This window comes from Convolutriloba macropyga, chromosome 8 (assembly GCF_964194025.1).
Source record: "Convolutriloba macropyga chromosome 8, txConMacr16.3, whole genome shotgun sequence".
In the NCBI taxonomy this organism is placed as follows: Eukaryota; Metazoa; Xenacoelomorpha; order Acoela; family Convolutidae; genus Convolutriloba; species Convolutriloba macropyga.
In genome coordinates this window covers 5113984-5136806 of record NC_134475.1, presented here as the reverse complement: position 1 = coordinate 5136806, position 22823 = coordinate 5113984, and the positions used below count along the sequence as shown (strand labels likewise).

Sequence of the window (22823 nt, the reverse complement as noted above, 5' to 3'; positions counted from 1 at the left end):
AAGTGGCTGATTATATCAGATTCTGACTCCGCTCAATGCGGAAAGCGCTTAAATTTTGTGGAAGTGGTTTCCACAAAGCAATTGAGAGCCTTGAAATGAAAAATGGGATCAAATATTTGTGAACAGTACTTACTTTCGGCTGTAAGGGCATCTCACAAAATTTTAATCCTTTGGCTGTCCAATTTCACTATTTAATGTTTTAAGATTACTAAAAAGAGTGATTATACTGCAATTATTCTGCCGAACAATTCTTTGTGGAATGCACCTCCGTCAGACACATTTCACGGTGAAAAGCAGTTTTCACTTTTCAACTTCCAGTTGAAAAGTGGAAAACACTGACTGGAATTTCCACTTAGTGCACCGCCTTTTCGTCCGCGAAATTCGAAAGTATGCTTCACACGCACAATGTATTAAAATAGGAAAAGATGCAAGGTCAGACTGATCTTCCTTTTACAAAATATCTTTTAAAAAGCTGCTGTGCCAATTCTTTGGCGATGACAGCTGGTTGGCAGGTTACGAAACAAATGATGCGCCAAATAATCAGGAATTAGGCGTAGCACATGAATTGAACTGATTTTTGGTAAAGTTTGCGGTTTTTTTAACTTTGTTGGGTTGGGGTTCATTCTGCTCAGTATTTATAATCTGCATTTTGTCTTGAATTTTGAGTTTCCAAAGTAACGCTATAATCTACTTGATAATTGTAACAGTCAATCATGCAATAATTTTTCACTTTCCTTGCATCTGGTTCCGTAACTAATCATAGGTTACGGTCCATTTTCGTTTTTTTTTGTTTGACAAACCCCATCAAGAGTTTTGCTGCTCTGATAGGGCTCGAACCAACTACCACCAAATGTGAGTGAGACTTTTTTGGTTTTAGGAACTTTTTCTTTGGGTTTATTCGCCCAATTCTAAAAGCAATGTTCTTACTGACTTCTGCTACCATTTTAACTTGCATGCGACAAAAATTGAGCAATTATTGTAAACGTGTGTCTTTTTTATTAAAAGTTTTTGTACGACGGTTTTGTTCTCGAACACTCTTTCGATATTAAAACACTCACGTCCACATTTTGAAATGCCGAAAGTCTGCAGTGCCAGAAGCTAAAATGCCAGAAGTTGCTGCTGAGCCAGAAGATCACTTCTGTTGACTTTCGTCTTTTTAAAACGTGCGCGTTTCGCGTTTTAAGCACGGTTAAGTGACTCTTCAGAACTCACTTCGAAATTCTGACTTAATATCTCGAACCGTTGCGCGGTTCTCGATAAACGCCAGAAGTTCTCAGTGACTTCAAGCATAGTCACTTAAGCATTGCTTATTGCCTGAACGACTTCCAAGCTTGACTTCTTGATTTTTGCATCACTTAAATTGCGCTTATTCAGAAATTAAGTCTGTTGCTAAACAAAAGTGATTGTAAGATTACATATGACAAGACTTCAAAAACTTCTGTACCGGGCGGGTTCATTGGATGATCCAAACGGAAGAAAAAAAAGATTTCAGTGCCAACAAAATGCGACTGTTTGTCAGATTTAGTAGGATACATCGCAAGATAATTACGAAAAACTCAAGCGTACTCCATTTTTTGAGTGAAAACATGGGCCAGTTTCTCAAAGAAAAAGCGGCAAAACGGAGTAAACTTGGCCTACAATCGTAATGCTGGGCAAAATCTTTGACAATTTCCGAGGTTATGATGCAGGCAAACCTTCATGATGAGGTGGGAAACAATTAAGATTATCATGTTTGAGAACCCAACAACCCAAGAAAATTGTCGAAATCATTAGAAAGAAAAATTGTTGATTTAATTTCAATAATGATATAGTTATTATGAAAGTTGTCTGGAAATTGCTAAGTGCACGCGGAAAATACTGTTCAGTTGCGCAACAGTATTTGCCGCGTACACTTAGCAATTAAACTTCGCGTGCACTTTAAATGCTAGATTTTTGAGTACGGTAGAAAAATATTTATGAATAAAGCTAATCAGTTTTCGATATATTTACAAAATACAATTTTCAGGCTGAGCATACATTTGAACAAAACCTTACTCATAGTACAAAATTCGATAGAACGCCGAGATCTTCCCTACATAGGCATAAATATCTATTCAACAAATTAATTTCAATTTAAAAATTGAGGCTCGGCAAAACAACTTGGAACAATTAAAAACTTTTTTGATCATTCTTTTTGATAAAAATTGGAACTGTAAATAGCAACTTAGTGGGCCATAATCTTCAAAGTGAGACATTGATCTGTTGAAAATTTTCCAATTACCTCAGCAAAAGTCCGTAGTAAATCATCGTCCAAGATCTTCTGCATATCTCAGGAGTGCTGTTCAAGGCTCATAGCGAACCGAACAATTCAGTTGAGAGGTGATTACTATTAAATTATATTGAAAAAATTGTAGAAGAGGTCATAAGATTGGTTTTGGCCGATAACAGCCTTTGTAATTGTTTACCACAGCAATATTAACATCTAGCCGCAAAAGAAAACTCTTCAAAATGTTTTGCAAAACATATATACTTTTGCGAGCTTTTCGTTTGAGGCGACGAAATCGATTCTGTCCTGATGAAGTTTACTTTTTGGTTTTAAAATTCTTCAACTTGCTGATAGCAATTCTTATGGGCTCCCAAATTAATACCAATTTTAATAGGTGATCAACTTCACCCCAGAGCGCAAGCCTTTATGATGGGTTTGGAAGGGCTTTCCATCTCGCCATTAAGCTTGTGAGGTTTTAAACCTTTTTTATCAAAGAAAAACAACCAAAGATGTTTGTTGAGGTCATGAAAAAAATTGAATTAGCTGCAACCATCGGTGTGGTGAGCTTCAAGAACTTAAACACTTTATAGAATTTTCAAATTTGTTGCGAGAAAAACTGCTCAGTTGCGCCAAAACACCACTGAAGCAACAAAATTTGAGAAAAGATACAATTTTCTTTATTTGCACTAGAATCATCTTCGAACAAAACAAGAAACTGATTGAGATTAAACTACCTCAAACAATCACAATTCTGACCCGAAAAGAATGCGCAAATAATCTATTTCAATGCCAATTTGAAGAAGCAAAGAAAAAACAAAAAACCAAGATACAAGCCACAATTTTTTAAGTGGTCAACCAAATAATTTGTTGCAACTTATCAGATGCTTTACATAGTTCAACTTCAAATCACTTTAGTCACCTGTTCCGAGGTCCATCCAAAGTTTTTTTTTCATTTCTACCATACTTTCAGTTTAACGATTAAACAATTCGCTTAACGTAAACTTGACTTTTCGCTACGTGTTTTAATTGTTTCTAAAGTAAATCTCATCAAACGCTTTTCACATCGGACATTTTGTTCTAAAATCTTCAATCTTTAAATATCTCGATTATTGGTAAATATAACTTCATAGGTTCAGGTCTAAAAATTCCTAGACGAAGGAGAGAACAGTATTCGATGAAACAATAATTTTTCACATTTACGAATCAATATCTATTTAACAGATCCAATTTAATTGAAGAAGTTTTTTAAACACCTCAGAGGAGCTTCAAACGTTTAAGAATCCTTTTGATCATTCTATTTGGTGGAAAATTGGACGAGAAACTAGCAATTTAGAGAGACATAGTCTTGAGTTAGTTTAAAGTTCAACCCTTGATTTCTAATTTACTCGGCTAAACTCCAAATTAAAACAAAACTCAATTTTTTTGGCAATTATCATCTGGAGACGTCCAAAGACTGTAGTGAGCCAGAACTTGCAAATTACACAAAATCTGCAGACGCGTTCATAAGAGAATTTTGTTCGAAAGAAATTGTATTAATTGTTTTTATCAACTGTTGTTTTTTTAACAGCCAGGACAGGAACAAACATCTTCAACATCTTTTGCAAAACAGTCAGTATGTTTTATTATAAACATTTTATGTATTATCGATGAAGTCTACTCTGTTCTGAAAAAAAACTCAAATTAATTTACTTTTTATACTTAATTTTAAAAAAATCATTAATTTTAATGCAAATTTTTTTGTGGACTTTTTATTTCACCGCAGTTCTTCCTAAACAATGCAGGGGTTTTTGATCACAAGGGAAGATCCTTTCACCTCGGCAACAAGCGTGATCTTTTGACAACTTTGACAAAGAACAAAAAGGAAGTTTGCTGAAATTATGAATGAAGACCAATTCTCGAATTAAAAATACTTGGTGGTGTAATTAGATTCAGGAGTCAAAACGTGGAGACAAATTGGTCTAGATTTTATATGTTTTATGCATAATAAGCTGTTTAGTTGCGCAAAACATAACTCAAGCGACAAGATTTGAGAAAAGATACTATTTTCTTGAATTGATACACATAGTTTGAGTTTTCAAAACAAGAAACAACTGAAGAAGAATTACATCGTTTGAAATTAACATTGCGCTATTCATTAAATTGTAATATTGAAAAATGAAAGCGCACTTTTTTCAAAGAAAACGCATGAAGAGACCGTGCATTGAAATGTGAAGAAACTTATCTTGACACTGATAGGGTTTCTTTTTTGTCAATATTCGGTCGAGACATTAATTAATGGCCAATACTTTATCTAGCAATGTTTTGTTGTTAATACGCTGCCTTAGTTGACCTATCTTGAGTCTATATACTGTCAGGGTTTTCACCAAATCAATACAAATTTTTTTCATAGCCCATTTGGATTGAGCACGGTTTTTTCGTGGAACATTTTGACCGAAGACAGTATTTTCAAGAGTCTAGAAATTTGATAAAGGACATAACTTTACAGATATAGAGACATACTTTTAAATACTTAAAATTAATCTTCAATTATGTAAAAGTAAGTTGTAAGTTTTTTCTCCGCAATCACCGCGATTCTTCTGAGTAATTTTAAGACTTGAGAAATCTTGAAGATTTGCGGTGAATTTAGCAGTGACTGTTTTCACCGCATTTAACGCTAAAACCCGCAATTCTTACGAACTTTTGTTGCTTTCCTCGCAAGACGTATTTCAAGAAGGCGCTTAAAGTTTGAACGTCGTAGAGTCCGGTGTTAGATAATTTTGAAAGAGGCAAAAACGCACTCAGTTTTTCGGTTGATGCAAAAACACCCAAACATTTTGTCAAGGCAAAAACACATCCACAGATCTTGAACGAGACCAAAATTTGCCAAATTTTTGAACGAGGTGAAGTCTGATCATTGCTAATTTCGAACACGGACATGAACGTGACAACATTTTTGCACGAACTAAAGTGTGATCATAGGTGATCATAGTCTCGATGAGTCTGAGTATATGCAATTATGGTCTGGAACGGTGTGATCATGGTCAATTTTGAACGAGGACCTCAGCCTGGGTATATTGAAACAATAACTGAAGTGATGACGCGTTTTTGAAGCTCATTTCGTTATTTGTTTTTTGCAGGATCCGATGCTTAATTTGGGGGGGGGGGGGGGGGGGGGGGGGTTCTTTTTGGACTGTCCGCAAATTTTGTCCTTGACAATTTTCCTTGAATTTTTCCAGTGCTGAAAATTTTTATATGGATTGATTTTTTTCCTAATAAGACTATATATGTATCCTGATATCGTCGTAAAAATATATCCCAACTTCATCGCATTTCAATGTTCGTTAGTGACAAGTTGATGAATTCAGCAACTCCCCCTTTTCAAACAATTTTCCTCAAAAATTATTAAATTATTGTTTGAATTAATTTCTATTAATTTAAATTTCAATTAAATTTTCTTTTAATAAATTCAGTAGTTGCCTGTTCGTTGAGTTATTTTGGGGTTTATGATCGGAGGCTCGCTCCAATAATTTACGACAAAACCTTTTGTCAATGGAAATTGATGGCTGCTGTCGGGTTATTTATTGGTCTAGCTTTCTCTGTTTGAGCGATAGAATTGCGTTAGAATGATTTTTCAAAGAAGGCTTTTCAGTACGCAAAGCAACTGGGGGTGGAGAAAGAAGAGCATCTAAATGAATGTTTTCATTGCCAATTTATATTGCTTCCTTCCCCATCAAGTGGTAGGTCAAACTATTTCACAACATTGAATTAACGTTTTCTTAGATCCGCAATCCCAGCTGACACTCAATTCTTTCTGCTTATAATTTTTTTGCTACAATTGTCGACAAAGTCTTATGCTGGGTTTTGTGGGGCTAAAATTGCTTTGAAAATTTCAATACAATTTTCTATGAGAGTATAAACTGTTTATAAATTGTGTATTGTTAGTGCGTATTGTTTATGAAAGCCTATTAAAGTTCTAGTTTAAAACAATTGTCGCAACAAGACTAAATTAATATCGGCTGATAATTATCGCTTGGCTAATCATGATAATGAATTTATTTTGCAGATTAATTAGGTTAGGAAAGAGGTAAAAAAAATTTAAAATATTTGATTGTACCAACCATTAACAAACTTGTACGGTAGCAGCATAAATCAATGTTAAAAAAAAAGTCAGTACAAGATACTCTAAGGCGAAGAAAAAAGCTGAACAGTGTTAATACGACAGAATTTATATTATTATTAATTAAATTATTAAGTAACAATTATATATCAGAGCTGTGGAACGTTTTCGATATATGCAATGTGAAAAAAACAATCATACATCAAGGTTATGTTAAACATTGCAATAAGTTAAATAAATAAACTTATAATAAATAAAGAAATAAAATTATTTATTAAATTAGAAAATATTGAATAAGGCATTTTTTGCGCACATATCTTGTAAGTGTTGTTTATACGTTTTCAATAAATCGTACACATCAAAGATGTTTTAGCTAGAAGATATTGAGATTATAAAAAGATGAAGTGATTTGAAAGTGATGCCGACGCACAAATTGTTGTGATCAGCAGGAAAAAACTGAATGAAACATAAAATATTTACAAAAAATGTCGACATATCAGAACCAACACTGAGCAAAGAAGCAATGAAACGAAATTATAAAACTTTTAGTCTTCATTGATTGCTCTGTTCAATTTGTCTGATAGTTCGCTGAAATCAATTGATATGTTCTGTGAATATGCTTCATTTGTGTCACATTTTTTCTCCAAATTTGCTGTAGTTTGCGAATTGCACCAAAACCCTCTTGAAGTTTCAGATTTTCTGCTGTGTGCAAACCAATGTAATTGTCCCAATCTTTCAAGTCTTCAAGCTGAGGGTACTTTTTGGAGGGAACTGTGACAAAATATCCCAAGTCAGAATCGATAGAAGTCATGACAACGGATTCCTGTAAATGAACACACGATCCAAGATAGCCGTCTTCGAATTTATGGAAACAATTTGAGTGTAGATTGTTCTGATAAAACAGGGTTCCGTGTCCAACGCAATGATAAGGACAATCATTGACCATGTTATGAACTGCAGACATCGAGATGATATAAAGACTGCCCGCACAGTAGAAAGGGAATTTTCGGTAGGGGAATTCTCTTCTGGAAACTTTGAATTTACCAGAGCGTAGTACTGGGTATTCCTCGCAGGGTGCTCCAGTATACAAGGGCACATCTGTTTCTAGATTCCAATATCAAAACACATCTTTTCTGCGTCAAAATAACTTATTTTGTTTTGCAATAATTTAAGGTTTGTTGTGGATAGCTGTGAAAATAAAAACTAATTTTACCAGAAGTCTTCTTGCAGCGAATGCGAAAAATGTTAAAAATGTTTAAAAAAAATTGCTTTCAACTTTTCTTTTCAAACTGCATTCACAGTGTGGTGAATTACTTGTACACTGTAACCCGACTCGTGGGTAAATTTATTGATTCTAGTTTGTTTGCGAGCTTCCTGTGTTTAATAATGATGTCTTTTACTCATTGTTTTCTTGTTAGACTCTTTCCGATAGATGACACTAACCCGACCCTCTGTTTCCTAGCTTATGATTAAAATGAGGCAGACTCTTTTTATTGACTTAAAGTCTATAGATGAAGGGCTACTCGCGAAGTAGACTTACATAACTCTATAGGACCAATCGACTCTGGAAAACACTGAAGATAAGCTTCAATTATTACGACAGGATTTAAATGTTGCCGTAGTCAATGGTTTAGACAACGCAGGGGTGTAGTATACGACTAACCCGGACAGAACTCCAAGTCTATATCAGTACTTTTGAAGTCTAAATCCAAGTCTTATGTCGTTTCCCAGTACTGGGAAGGTCTAAATACAAATCTGACAAGTCCTTGCCAAGACTTGTGTAACACTTGCGAGTTGATTCCCAAGTCAAAACCAACTTTTCTAGAAATTTCGAGTGAAAATTTTGAATCCCAAAAAATTTTGCAACGTGCCACGATTTTTGTGTTAATTTTTGGCCACTTTCCCGGGGTGCTATGAAACAATGCCAGGGGCGTACCAAACTGTATATTAGCAACCCGGGGGTCTATTCAGCACAAATTCTGGGTATTTCAGGTGTTCTGGGCCTTTCTCAGCCATTTTTCAGCCGTTCAAACCCCAAAAATAGCCGAAATTACCAAATTGTCGTACTTTTCAGATAAACCAAATGTCAAAAGTTTCCAACCGAGGTAAAATTGTTAAAAGGGGTGCAACTGTGAGGGTCCCCATGTTGGCCCGAGGTCCTGTTGCTCGACAGCAAGTGGCAGTTGACCCTGTTCTTGTACAAAATACTCGAATCACAAACCTGCCGGAACAGGAATCGCCTATAGATGTGCCCCAATTCAAACTGGCCCGTGAACCTATGTTTCACTCAGTTAGTGCTAGTGTTGTCGTCAGTGTTTTAGTTTTTTGGCGTTTTTGGACCTATTTTTGGCCATTTATCACGTTTTTTCGGCTATTTTTTGACGTTTTTTTGGCTATTTTTGACGTTTTTGTCGGCTTTTAGACGTGCCAAGTCTTTGCCAAGACTTTCAATTAGACTTCCACGTCCTGTCAAAGACTTGCATTTAAACTTGCACGTCTTGGCCGAGACTTGGATTTAGACTTGCACATCTTGTCCAAGACTTGCATCTAGACTTGCACGTTTTGGCCAAGACTTGCATTTATACTGAGAAGTGTAAAAAGTGACGTTATTATGGCTCTGAATCAGTACTGATATAAGACTTGCAATGTGAGTTGCCTAGTTCTGATATCGACTTGCCGTTTAGTCCGGGAACAAAAATATACAAGCATATGCTATACAAAAGAGGATTTAGTCTTCTCAGTCTGTGATTGGAGATTTAACAGGTTAAATTCCCGTCTGCTGAAAAACTATGACTCTACACAATCAAACAGTAAAGATTCCCTGACCGTTTCGGAAAAAAACCAACAGAAAAAAAAACAACCAACATTAGATAGGAAAAAACGCACGGAAAAGAAACACAAAATAAGATAGGAAAAACTCGCGAAAAGAAACCCCCAGGGACAAAAAACCCATTGAAATGAACCCCCACTTGACTGTCAAAGAGATATGGCATCAATCAATTTGAACTAAATGAATTCTATTACAAAACAATTACAAAGATTTAAAGCAAAAATTTGAAACATTTCTCAAAATGACATATTGAAGTAATTTCTTGCAAACATTTTAATGAATGATATTCGTGTTTGGCAAAAACATTTCGTTTTGTTCTGCCGTGATTCTAATTTTCTTTAAGCATGTGCTTCCCCCCTTGTTGCTGTGCCACGGTGAAATCTTTCAGCGCTTGTTGACAGATGTGCGCGAAATCTGCGTTACCCGTTAACGACAAGATCGATTTAGCTACACTACTTAGTCTAATTCCCAAATATTTTTACCAACCTCTAAAAAATTACAAAGATAGTACCCTAGATCCAAAGCCGAATATAATGCTTGGAATACGTTCGTCGTCTTCAAATCCAGAGTCACTGAAACACCAAGTATTGGATGCTGAGCTATACCTCAGCCTCGACGACACGATACTTTCCACTAAAACCTTCAATCATATAGCATTTGCTATCTGATTGGCAGTTTTTAGTGGATTTTAATCGATAATAGAAATTTTAGTCAATAGATCAATATTGCAGATAGATTATAACAGTCATTCATATATTTTGAAGAATTGTACGTAGTGCCTCCAATTTGCTTTAATCGGTAACTGAACTGAGTCATTTAAAAACATTTTAGACAAGGTGATACAGCCAAAATGTGATATATGGCCTCCTAGAGAAAAAACGAGCCAAGAAACCCTTAATAGATGAAAGCCTTGAAACTCATCCTATGTATCGGAGCTACACGAAGAACAATTATCAGACAGAACAATAGCAAACCAAAAATTCTGGCACTTGAAGAGACAAGATCGCACAACTTGAGAAAGTTTAGCCTGTGAAACAGCAAGGGACTTAAACAATAACTAAAAAACCCCATAAAAACCCCATTCTAATAAGGGATGTTTTCAACAATTGCCCCCCTTTTGCAAAAGGTGTGGCTATTCTCGAGAAAATAGTCAGCCGAAAAAGTTGTTTTGAGTGTAACCTCATGATCGAGTACTTTAAATTATTGACTCAATTGTATTTGAAGCAAAAGTTTTTATAAAATATCTGCTGCGTGTAAATTAAATAACGTTGTGCCTTGTAGGTCTTTTAATCGTCTTTTTCTGTCCTCTCTTATTCAGGTTCACTCTCTATTCTGATAGTGATATCGAAGAGTCGCTAATTGAAGCTGACTTTTTAGATAGTTTCCCTAGTAGAATAAACTATTGATAAACGTTAGATGACCGTTAATCAATGCGAACTCTTGGGATTATCACAAGATTTTGGTTATTGACTGTGAGGTTTATATTTGATAGGCACTAAAACTTCATTTCTCATAACTATACACTACGGTGATCTTTTTGTGCCCCCTCCCCCAGCTTAGCGGGTGCCTATTATTTGCACCACCAGACGCACGTGCCATATTTTCACATAATGATTTACTGTGTAGTGACACTTGTTCTGTAACTGGGGGATGGATAACGTCTTGGGGGGGTGGGTGGTTGCGCACAAACGGAAAAGATCCAACTTCAATTTTTATATTTTTGACGAATATCTACCCCTGAATGCATCTTGTAAGACTTGCATTATTGTTCTGGATGGATGAAACATATAAATTAAAAGATGCATAACAGTTACGTTAAATGTTTACTTGCTAAAAATGAAATAACAAATCATCATGGGTTATTTATCATTTATTAAAAGTAGTGATCACACAGAGGTTTTTTTGTGTCTGCTTCTAGATATTAAAAAATCGGATCTTTTCCGTTTGTGCCCCCCAAGTACGTTATGCTCCCCCAGTGACAGAGCACGTGTCATTACATAGTAAATCATTATGTTAAAATATTGCACGTGCGTCTGGGGGTTGCAAATAATATCCACCCACTAAGCTGGGGGGGCACAAACGGAAAAGATCCAAAAAATCAATATGTAGTCTGCGATGTTTTTTTTGTATTGACCGAGAAACAACTTTCATAGTTTGCATAGATTTAAAGCAAAAATTTGAAACATTTCTCAAAATGACATATTGAAGTAATTGCTCGCAAACATTTTAATGAATGATATTCGTGTTTGGCAAAAACATTTCGTTTTGTTCTGCCGTGATTCTAATTTTCTTTAATCATGTGCTTCCCCCCTTGTTGCTGTGCCACGGTGAAATCTTTCAACGGTTGTTGACAGATGTGCGCGAAATCTGCGTTACCCGTTAACGACAAGATCGATTTAGCTACACTACTTAGTCTAATTCCCAAATATTTTTACCAACCTCTAAAAAATTACAAAGATAGTACCCTAGATCCAAAGCCGAATACAATGCCTGAAATACGTTCGTCGTCTTCAAATCCAGAGTGACTGAAACGCCAAGTATTCGATGCTGAGCTACACATCAGCCTCGACGACACGGAACTTCCCACTAAAACCTTCCAATCATATAGCATTTGCTATCTGATTGGCAGATTTTAGTGGATTTTAATCGATAATAGAAATTTTAGTCCATAGATCAATATTGCAGATAGATTATAACAGTCATTCATAAATTTTGATGAATTGTACATTGTGCCTCCATTTTGCTTTAATCGGTAGCTGAACTGAGTCATTTAAAAACGTTTTAGACAAGGTGATATAGCCACAATGTGATATATGGCCTCCTAGAGAAAAAACGAGCCAAGAAACCCTTAATAGATGAAAGCCTTGAAACTCATCCTATGTATCGGAGCTACACGAAGAACAATTATCAGACAGAACAATAGCAATCCAAAAATTCTGGCACTTGAAGAGACAAGATCGCACAACTTGAGAAAGCTTAGCCTGTGAAACAGCAAGGGACTTAAACAATAACTAAAAAACCCCATAAAAACCCCATTCTAATAAGGGATGTTTTCAACAATTGCCCCCCTTTTGCAAAAGGTGTGGCTATTCTCGAGAAAATAGTCAGCCAAAAAAGTTGTTTTTAGTGTAACCCCATGATCGAGTACTTTAAATTATTGACTCAATTGTATTTGAAGCAAAAGTTTTTATAAAATATCTGCTGCGTGTAAATTAAATAACGTTGTGCCTTGTAGGTCTTTTAATCGTCTTTTTCTGTCCTCTCTTATTCAGGTTCACTCTCTATTCTGATAGTGATATCGAAGAGTCGCTAATTGAAGCTGACTTTTTAGATAGTTTCCCTAGTAGAATAAACTATTGATAAACGTTAGATGACCGTTAATCAATGCGAACTCTTGGGATTATCACAAGATTTTGGTTATTGACTGTGAGGTTTATATTTGATAGGCACTAAAGCTTCATTTCTCATAACTATACACTACGGTGATCTTTTTGTGTCCCCTCCCCCAGCTTAGCGGGTGCCTATTATTTGCACCACCAGACGCACGTGCCATATTTTCACATAATGATTTACTGTGTAGTGACACTTGTTCTGTAACTGGGGGATGGATAACGTCTTGGGGGGGTTGGGTGGTTGCGCACAAACGGAAAAGATCTCACTTCAGTTTTTATATTTTTGACGAATATCTACCCCTGAATGCATCTTGTAAGACTTGCATTATTGTTCTGGATGGATGAAACATATAAATTAAAAGATGCATAACGGTTACGTTAAATGTTTACTTGCTAAAAATGAAATTACAAATCATCATGGGTTATTTATCATTTACTAAATGTAGTGATCACACAGAGGTTTTTTGTGTCTGCTTCTAGATATTAAAAAATCAATATGTAGTCTGCGATGTTTTTTTATATTGACCGAGAAACAACTTTCATAGTTTGTTTAAATTATAGAGTTGAAAATTCTAAATTGTGAGAACAACCTGTTACACTTTTCACTGTTTTTTAATATCGGAGATTTGTTACTCTATCCTTGTTGCCCTTCTTTTTACACAAAAGCTGTTTGTTATTAGGTTCTGCTTAAAATTTAAGCAGCTAGCAATTCTTCCGAAGTTTTCAGGTGCTCCCTTAGACCATATATACGTTTGTATTTTAATAAGCCACATTTTTGGCCAGAACCAATCATTGAGAACCAAACATAGTTCTAGCTGTTAAAGACTGCGGGAAATTTCCACTCAATGATCATTGTAAAAGAACTATCGATTTGAAGACCAAAACTCGAATTCCTAAAACCAAAGTCCTAAAATAAAACTCTGGTGTTTTTCAAACCTGACTTTTGCACCAACTGTATAACAAATAAGGACAGCTTGGATGTGCTTTTATAAGTTAGGTTCTGGATACAATTCTGGTTACAGCCTTACCTAATTGTAAAAAAAATAGAAAGTTTCTTTTCTCTGCTTTAAGAGTCCACTGTTTTATTCAAATAGTCATCTTTTTTCTCCAAAATTCTTCCAACTTTATCTGGAATAATTTCTGACAGATACAAATTAGACATGCTCGCAGCATCCTCAAACTGAAAAAAGTGAAAAATGTCTTTAACTTGTTTGAAGAAGTAATTAACGTATTAAAAAAGTTAGAGATCTGAGAACTGTACTTTTGTGAAAAGCTGGATTATTGATCCAGCTCGCTGAAAACACGTTATCATGTTTCACGCATTTCATTCTATTACTAAGCGAAGACTTTAGAAGTAAAATCGTTGTGAACGAAAAAATACAACTTTTATCATTTTCAAAAATTTTAGTAAAATATTGATTTCAGAAGTTTTCACGATCTAATAACTTGGCTTCTCTTTTCTTAATTCTATATTTCTTTAGTTTCGTTTTATTGTTTCAATAAAAGTGAGTACAGCTTTTTTTTACTGAACTTAGTTTTAAAAACCTTTTAAAAAGTTGTTTTTAGTGTAACCCCATGATCGAGTACTTTAAATTATTGACTCAATTGTATTTGAAGCAAAAGTTTTTATAAAATATCTGCTGCGTGTAAATTAAATAACTTTGCGCCTTGTAAGTCTTTTAATCGTCTTTTTTTGTCCTATTTTATTCGGGTTCACTCTCTATTCTGATAGTGATATCGATGAGTCGCTAATTGAAGCTGACTTTTTAGATAGTTTCCTTAGTAGAATAAACTATTGATAAACGTTAGATGACCGTTAATCAATGCGAACTCTTGGGATTATCACAAGATTTTGGTTATTGACTGTGAGGTCTATATTTGATAGGCACTAAAACTTCATTTCTCATAACTATACACAACGGTGACCTTTTTGTGCCCCCTCCCCCAGCTTAGCGGGTGCCTATTATTTGCACCACCAGACGCACGTACCATATTTTCACATAATGATTTACTGTGTAATGACACTTGTTCTATAACTGGGGGATGGATAACGTCTTGCGGGGGGGGGGGGGTGGGTGGTTGCACACAAACGGAAAAGATCCCACTTCAGTTTTTATATTTTTGACGAATATCTACCCCTGAATGCATCTTGTAAGACTTGCATTATTGTTCTGGATGGATGAAACATATAAATTAAAAGATGCATAACGGTTACGTTAAATGTTTACTTGCTAAAAATGAAATTACAAATCATCATGGGTTATTTATCATTTACTAAATGTAGTGATCACACAGAGGTTTTTTGTGTCTGCTTCTAGATATTAAAAAATCAATATGTAGTCTGCGATGTTTTTTTATATTGACCGAGAAACAACTTTCATAGTTTGTTTAAATTATAGAGTTGAAAATTCTAAATTGTGAGAACAACCTGTTACACTTTTCACTGTTTTTTAATATCGGAGATTTGTTACTCTATCCTTGTTGCCCTTCTTTTTACACAAAAGCTGTTTGTTATTAGGTTCTGCTTAAAATTTAAGCAGCTAGCAATTCTTCCGAAGTTTTCAGGTGCTCCCTTAGACCATATATACGTTTGTATTTTAATAAGCCACATTTTTGGCCAGAACCAATCATTGAGAACCAAACATAGTTCTAGCTGTTAAAGACTGCGGGAAAGTTCCACTCAATGATCATTGTAAAAAGAACTATCGATTTGAAGACCAAAACTCGAATTCCTAAAACCAAAGTCCTAAATTAAAACTCTGGTGTTTTTCAAACCTGAATTTTGCACCAAGTTGTATAACAAACAGCTTGGATGTGCTTTTATAAGTTAGGTTCTTTATACATTTCTGGTTACAGCCTTACCTAATTGTAAAAAAATAGAAAGTTTTTTTTCTCTGCTTTAAGAGTCCACTGTTTTATTCAAATAGTCATCTTTTTTCTCCAAAATTCTTCCAACTTTATCTGGAATATTTTCTGACAGATACAAATTAGACATGCTCGCAGCATCCTCAAACTGAAAAAGTGAAAAATGTCTTTAACTTGTTCGAAGAAGTAATTAACGTATGAAAAAAGTTAGAGATCCGAGAACTGTACTTTTGTGAAAAGCTGGATTATTGCTCCAGCTCGCTGAAAACACGTTATCATGTTTCACGCATTTCATTCTATTACTAAGCGAAGACTTTAGAAGTAAAATCGTTGTGAACGAAAAAATACAACTTTTATCATTTTCAAAAATTTTAGTAAAATATTGATTTCAGAAGTTTTCACGATCTAATAACTTGGCTTCTATTTTCTTAATTCTATATTTCTTTAGTTTCCTTTTAGTGTTTCAATAAAAGTGAGTACAGCTTTTTTTACTGAACTTAGTTTTAAAAACCCATTTTCCCGTTTAAAAAACCATTTTGTAAAGGTACTGAATTAACTGATTGAGGATAAATCTTTCAAAAATCTAAGAACATGTTGACGTCACGGATGTAGGGCGACAATATTTGATTATTTTAATTGATATTTTATTTTTTGATAAAAATGACATCGAATTTACAGTGAATAGAAAATTATGAGTAGCTGTTCACTCTTGACACATCTTTATCTACAGCAAACCAAAGGTGCGTTTTTGAAAAAAAACCACGTGCCTAGCAGTATACATAGAGCTTAGTAAACTACCACAAATTAGTTGAAACTCGCAATGCAGATATTAGTAAAACTGACATGCAGTGAGTAATAAAAAACAACTCAATCTCGAGCTGATATTTACTTGCTACTGAGTCTTGTTTCTGTAAATCACCAGAAGGGAACTGGAGTGGACTCCGTGAAAACCTGCAAGAAACTTAGTTTTTACTTCGTACAGTTTTGATTTGCTTGGTAATTTTTTTCTTCAGAAGAACAAATTTGAAAAAAATTAAAGCTATTTTTCTTTTCAACAAGTTCAAGGAAGTCAAAATTAATATTAACTTGTTAAAAAAAAAATTAACTTTGACAGTCTCCATCTTCTGTGATAAGCATTTTTTCTAATTAGAATTTTTATACGAAGTACAGTGTCAGTTTTAGCCAAGCTTTTTTTGTACAATAAAGGCGTTATTAAAACCAATTGAAAGAGAGAGAGAGACAGCTGACATTAAAATTAAAAAAAATAGTGTTTAGTTACCTTTACAATTATTATAACGTTTTATAGAATGATAGTATTAGAAAACTGAAGCTTTGCATTATTATAACTATGCTAAAGGGCTGCAGTTTGTACAACTGGAACATAAATCCCTAAATTTGTTTGGTTTGAGTTACTAACAAAAACTTAAGCAGATTTTAACTATTTCAACTTGCAATTACTTTAATACTCAGGGCGAAACCACCTTGTTTAACAGCAAAGCTCTAAGATTAATTTTGGGAATCATTGAGTACCAAGTAATGCAACGATAGTCTACAGTTTAGCGGGTAGTGCAGATCACACGATCTTACCGCACAAGCGTAGTATCCGGACAGATTTGAAACCGCTGAAACGAATGAAGCGTTGTTCAGTTTTCCTTGTCATTGATAAGAGAGCAGCTGTTACACTATGATTTTACATTACAGAAAAGAGCTATTTGTGACGCCCAAATTTTACCTCCCAAAGATGAAAAATTGTGTCGCCGAGAGTGACCGTTCAATTGTTTAAAGTTGACTCTCAGTTGCATTGCGTCAATAATTCTGTCAACCTTTAGCAATCGTAAATAAACATCATCATCGCTTTTGATAAAATATTTGGCATTTGAACAAAACCGTGCAATGATTTTCAGTCCTACCAGCATTTTTAAAGGCAGTCCAAAGTAATCATCTTCCACGTTCGCCACTATCAAATCTTGGTTTTGCTTGTTTTCTTTTTCTATCTGTGAGGTCTGGGTGCTTGTTTTTGGCTTTCCCAGAAGGAAAAACACTTTCCATTTACCGACTAAAATTTCATTGGAATTGATGTTGTTTAATATCGAAAGGTAAGTCGAACGTACATCATCTCGAAGTGATCGACTGGTCACACGACTTAAAATGACCAGAACTCGTAAATTATCTCTGGTTAAGTAGTCGCCACAAGATGTCAAATTAGAGGATAAGTTTGAGACATACAAGTCGTTTTCTGAAGGTAATTTGTGATACAATGCCTCAGGGTGAAGTAATGTTTTGTTAAAATTCCTCTTGGCTAACTGGCGATAAGTTGGTAATTTTGGAACCACGTATAGAACACAGAACGAGAAGAGAAAAAAAGTTGACCATTTAAGGAGTTTAACTGCCATTATATGCATTTTAAAGAATTGAGGTGACGTAATTTGATGAGAAGTTGAATTTAATGATAAGATATAAGAGTTCAAGATATAACAAATCAAAGGGTGATTATCTTATTAGCCAACTTTGGTGAAACGTATCAAAAATTACATATAGCCATACTTATTTTGATGTCGTTGTTTGCAAAGATAAGACTATCATTTGCACCTTATAGAATATTTACCAATTTCTTTCAAGGCAAATTTTGTTAAATATACTATAATTTAATTTATCAAACTACGTTTTTGCATCAGAAAACTTGTGGTAAACTTATTTTGATATCGTTGTTTGCAAAGATAAGACTATCATTTGCACCTTATAGAATATTTACCAATTTCTTTCGAGGCAAATTTTGTTAAATATACTATAATTTAATTTATCAAACTACGTTTTTACATCAGAAAATTTGTGGTTTGTGACAACTGTTCTAATAACGAGATTTTCATGAGAAAATTTGAAAACGTAAATTTTTACTGGGTTAGATAAGAATACTTTGTATGTGAGAATAAATCCCAGCGGATAGAGCTTGACTTTTTAGATAACGAGAACAACGTTTTTAAATAGAACATCTGCAGTCAACGCAAAAAACCGCCAAATTGGATCATATGCAGTTATTTAGAAGCATAGAAAATGTTTGGACATTTAGACGTCAGGGTTTTTAAATCTCAGCAAATGTGAAGAAGCAGCTTTAGTTGTTGAAAGCAATCACAAAGCGACATTTTAAAGACAACTCCGGCCTGATTTTCGGCATTTATATACCTATTGAAAATCCAGTTGTTTAACATACATTTTTGATGAAATGACTGGAAAAAAATTACAAAATCTGATTACGAAAATATTTTTAAGATTTTAAAATGGCTGGTGATATTACAAAAGATTTTGATAAAATCAACTCCAATTCATGATTTAAGATTTAACTGCACATATGTCGAAATACACTAATTTTCTTTTCATCTGACAGCTAACTCTGCAAAAATTAAGAGACCGCGAAAAGGGAAACACGCGAAGCACCCTAAAATTCCGTTTTTTGGCCTATGTAAAGAGCCACCTGGAAGTGTCAGTAATGCTTGCCACCTTGAGTGGTTGAAACCGTTTTAAAATCTATTTCTCGTAAACTAATTCAAACACTGAATATTACAACACCTGAAACAGAAAATTCACTTTGACCATATCAAAAGTGAGAAAAAACACCTTGTTTTTAATTGGAAAAGTAGGTTTTTGTCATTTGACACTCATTCAGTCAAATAAATAACAAAATTTTTGCATTTTTGGAAGACAATTTTTCCAATTAAAACAGAAAACTCGATTTGGTACCACAGAGGCAATTGAACAACCTTTGTATAACAAAACTATGACCTTTACTTTGGTTTTGTTTGATGAGTAAGAGCATGAATGTCTGAACTGGCACCAACATTAGTTGTAAAATTATTTGATATATCTTTTCAAAGAGAAAGGAGAACTACTGTCAAACTACTGTCGTTCCTAAAAAACTATGGTCAAACTTTTAAAATAATTTCAAATAAACGGTGGTCCTATTTAACAACTTTGTTATGCACAAACTTATTCTGATCGAAGTGTTCCATAGCCAACTGTTTAGCACCAGGTTCTAATATTTTAATAACTCGTCAGCTAATTTTGTTACTAATTCAAAAAATCAGTCATGTCCACTTTCACTTTGCAAAACACTCCCTGCAAACTGAGAGAACCTTTTGAGCTACGCAAACGATGTAAGTTTGATCGAAAATTAAATGACCTGTCACTTGGAACGTCTAATGAGCCTAGGAGGCTGCAATGAACACGAAAAATCTGTTTTTTTTTAGTAATGAAGACGTTGAAAAGGTTTGGCAGAAAAGTGGTTAGACGGTATTTGTCATAAAAGTGTGACCACAATTTGGGCTGCACTTTGTCTGGTAGGTATTAAAAGCAATGTTGTTTTGATTGCTTTTTCGACCAATAGACCTTAATACGATTGACAAAAGTAGTTTTTGATCTTTTGAAAACCTTTTGAGCATATAGTCTAATCTGTGATTGATGATGATCTTTTGCTCTACCATATGAAGCGGAATGGCACCTGCTTTTTAAGGGGGTTGGGTTCACAACTAACCGAAATGTCGAGAACGAACTTATACAGCAAAGGGAGATATGAATTATCTCGTCAAATTTGACTGAGAATGTAACTTTTTCAGTTTTCTATGTTAATACAAGGGTTCTACGAACACTTTGCTGATTTGGGTTACAATTTTAAAACTATATTGAAGTGAAATCTGTAACCGCATTATTATTCGTTTTTTGAATAGCAGAATCCGGGCTATCAAGCTCTTAGTCTGAGTTGGTTTTGAACGTAGTGCTTTTTAACAAGTTTACCAAACTATTCTCATAAAACTTTTTTGCCGAAAAATCCCTCGCTTGTCCTAGAAGTCAGATTTTCATTTAATTTCATTTAAATGAAAACAATTGAATTTTTAAGAGTGGTGGAAAAAACAAAACCTATATATAGGAAAAGTTGCAAATAAAGCCATTTTTTTAATTCTCTATCAAGCTTTATTTTTGTTTGACACGGCAAACTTTTGAAAAAGTTGTTGTAAAATTTACGGTGAGTTGTCATGAAAAATGTCATTATCAGCTATGAAAACGTTTAAAGGTTACCACTAAAAATGGCCAGTCATACAACCTTTCACCGCAATTCGTACAACTTTTTAAATAACTTTGCCACCGAAACATCGACCCGTGCAGCTAAATTTTTAGATTCTCTTTATAATTGAAGCAACTTTCTGGAGCAGTAATTGTGAAAGTTGGAAAAATTTTTGCAATCTGAAAGAATCAAAATGATAATCCACGCTTTTACACTGTCCAGTTAAAAAATTCAGTTCGTAAAAGTAAATAGAGGCGGTTTAAAGCAAAGATGTTGAATAGACAAATGATTCAATCAATTAGGGCTCGGGTCGAGGATTTAGTCGAAACTTATGCAAGAAATGCGCTGGCAACAGCTGAAAAGAACATATTTCAGCGGATCAATCATACATAATAATCTTCTTATTCTGCTGAATTTTCAGCATCTTTCTTACAACGATTCAGCACCTTTCAGCACCTTAGCGGATGATTATGTCAGATTAATCAGCTGAAAAAGTTTCAGGGGCTGTCAACGCATTTCTTAAAAAATTTCTAGTAATTTCAGCACTTATCTTACACAATTTCAGCACTCGTCGTAAGCATTTTCAACGCTTACCTGGAACACTTTGGAAAATTTATTTGCAATTTTTTCTACTTCTGTACATACAGAAGCAGCACCGGAGCAAGATTAAACAGCATTGCACTAGAGCAGTTGAACTTAAAAACAGTCGGAAGTCTGCCAAAAAGACTTAAGGAATTTGTCAACTCTTAAGATAAAACAGTTATCGCATCTGGAGTATATACCCAAAACACTTGCTTGAATGAAACCAGGTAGCTTAAATATAAGCAATAGTGGGCAACAAAATTGCTCTTAAAATTATGTAGGAAAGGCACTCAATCCGGTGATTTTGAACTTTTAACAAGTATTGAATATATGTAAGAAAGTTGCCGAGAAGCTGCTGAAGTTTTGCAAGAGAGACATTGAAATTATGTCGAAAGGCGCTGAAATTGAAATTTTCACTAGCGCTAAATATATCTAAGAGAGTTGCTTAATCAAATGCTGATTTTATTTCAGAAATGGGCTGAAATATTTTGTTTCAGCAGATTCAGCACCTATTTTTCAATTTTCAGCGTAACCAGCACAAATTTAACATAATTTCCGCACATTCAGTGGATTTCTTACAAAAATATCCGCTTACAGCTGTTGACCCTTCGATCCTGGGGAAGTAATAACTGATGAACTCTCAGAATGGAGAATGATAAATAATATGCACCAAAAAGTTGCAATTCAAGTAAACTTAGAAGCGAAAGCAGATGAGAAGTAAGATTTCAGTAGTATAAAAATTGCGTTATAACTATTAATTGGTCGTCGCAACATTTTGCAATATGGGTGACCTAGTTTAGAATCCAACACCAAAAACTGCACAAATGATTTTATTTTCCCTCTAAAACAAGACATTTTGTAAACAACAACGACATAAATTCATTCACGCTTCGGTTTTTTTCTGAACGTTATTGTGTATGCTGACCGCTCAATTCGCTTACCGACAATCGAAAACAAAAGCTAATTTTCTGTCAGTTGAAGTCAAGCAGGGGGCACGGGACTAAATTTTATTGTTCATCATACCGAAAGTGAGGGTAGGAAAAAACTGAAAGATTTCAAAACTATCATAAATACGTTTCAAGAAATAAATAGCCAAATGAACAATATTGGATTTTAATTCCGTTCAATCGTGAAATACTGCACAAAACATGCAAAGAGTTTGCCCAGACTAATCTGAGTAAATTTACTCGCGATCATTCTTGAAAATCAACTTTGGATGCTGAGAATGTCAAGGATGCTTTCAAATGTCAAGAAGTATGAAAATAGCCAATATGTTACTTTGCTTGTTCGAAATACCATATTTCCACCTTTGTATCTAAACTATATTTAAGATTGGATAAATCCTTTCACGATATTTTAATGTCTTGAAAGTACGTAAACTGGCGACCAGAAAATATCTGAGATTTCCCTCCCCTCACTAGTCTGAGTAGGTCAGGAGTTTGGGTCGCCTGAGTAGGTCAGGGCTTCATGGTGAAGTTGCAGGTACTTGTGCTCATATGCTATTTATATGCAGTTTGACAAGCCCTTTTAAGCTGAAATATTCTGGATTTAGTCCCTCTGGAAAAAGTGAAAAGTATGTTACTGGGCCCAATTGTTTTTCAATAATTGATCCCTACATCAGCTCGTTTTCTCTTAATTCAAACAATCCTTCATATCAGTATTACAAGCAAGAAGACTAATTTTACCTTCAATATCAAACCAAATGATACGCTTTAATTGATTGATTGATCGTCTTTAAGAAATCATTCACTACACCTCAG

The 22823-nt window shown here is 34.6% G+C and overlaps 1 protein-coding gene across 3 annotated transcripts; it reads right to left on the bottom strand.

Moving 5' to 3' along the window:
- Positions 1 to 6211: 6211 nt before the first annotated feature.
- LOC142343890 (beta-1,3-galactosyltransferase 5-like) lies at positions 6212 to 22201 on the bottom strand. 3 transcript variants are annotated; one of them, XM_075395268.1, is made up of 3 exons: positions 22166 to 22201; positions 17161 to 17934; positions 6212 to 7445 (listed from the first exon to the last, which is right to left on the bottom strand). In XM_075395268.1, the coding sequence occupies exons 2-3, from the start codon at positions 17828 to 17830 to the stop codon at positions 6910 to 6912; spliced, it is 1206 nt and encodes a 401-aa protein (XP_075251383.1). In that variant the 5' UTR covers positions 17831 to 17934; positions 22166 to 22201; the 3' UTR covers positions 6212 to 6909. The 3 variants fall into 3 exon arrangements, with proteins under 3 accessions (XP_075251383.1, XP_075251384.1, XP_075251382.1); XM_075395269.1 differs by lacking the exon at positions 22166 to 22201 and adding an exon at positions 22138 to 22158; XM_075395267.1 differs by lacking the exon at positions 22166 to 22201 and adding an exon at positions 22005 to 22149.
- Positions 22202 to 22823: the final 622 nt, after the last annotated feature.

What these genes read in the sequence shown, in the direction of transcription:
- LOC142343890 (XM_075395268.1), bottom strand. Translation starts at nt 17,830, where the DNA reads ATGCATATAATGGCAGTTAAACTCCTTAAATGGTCAACTTTTTTTCTC. An exon ending in CAATTTTTCATCTTTGGGAG is followed by an intron (nt 7,446 to 17,160) that starts GTAAAATTTGGG and finishes ATTGGAATCTAG; the next exon opens with AAACAGATGTGCCCTTGTAT.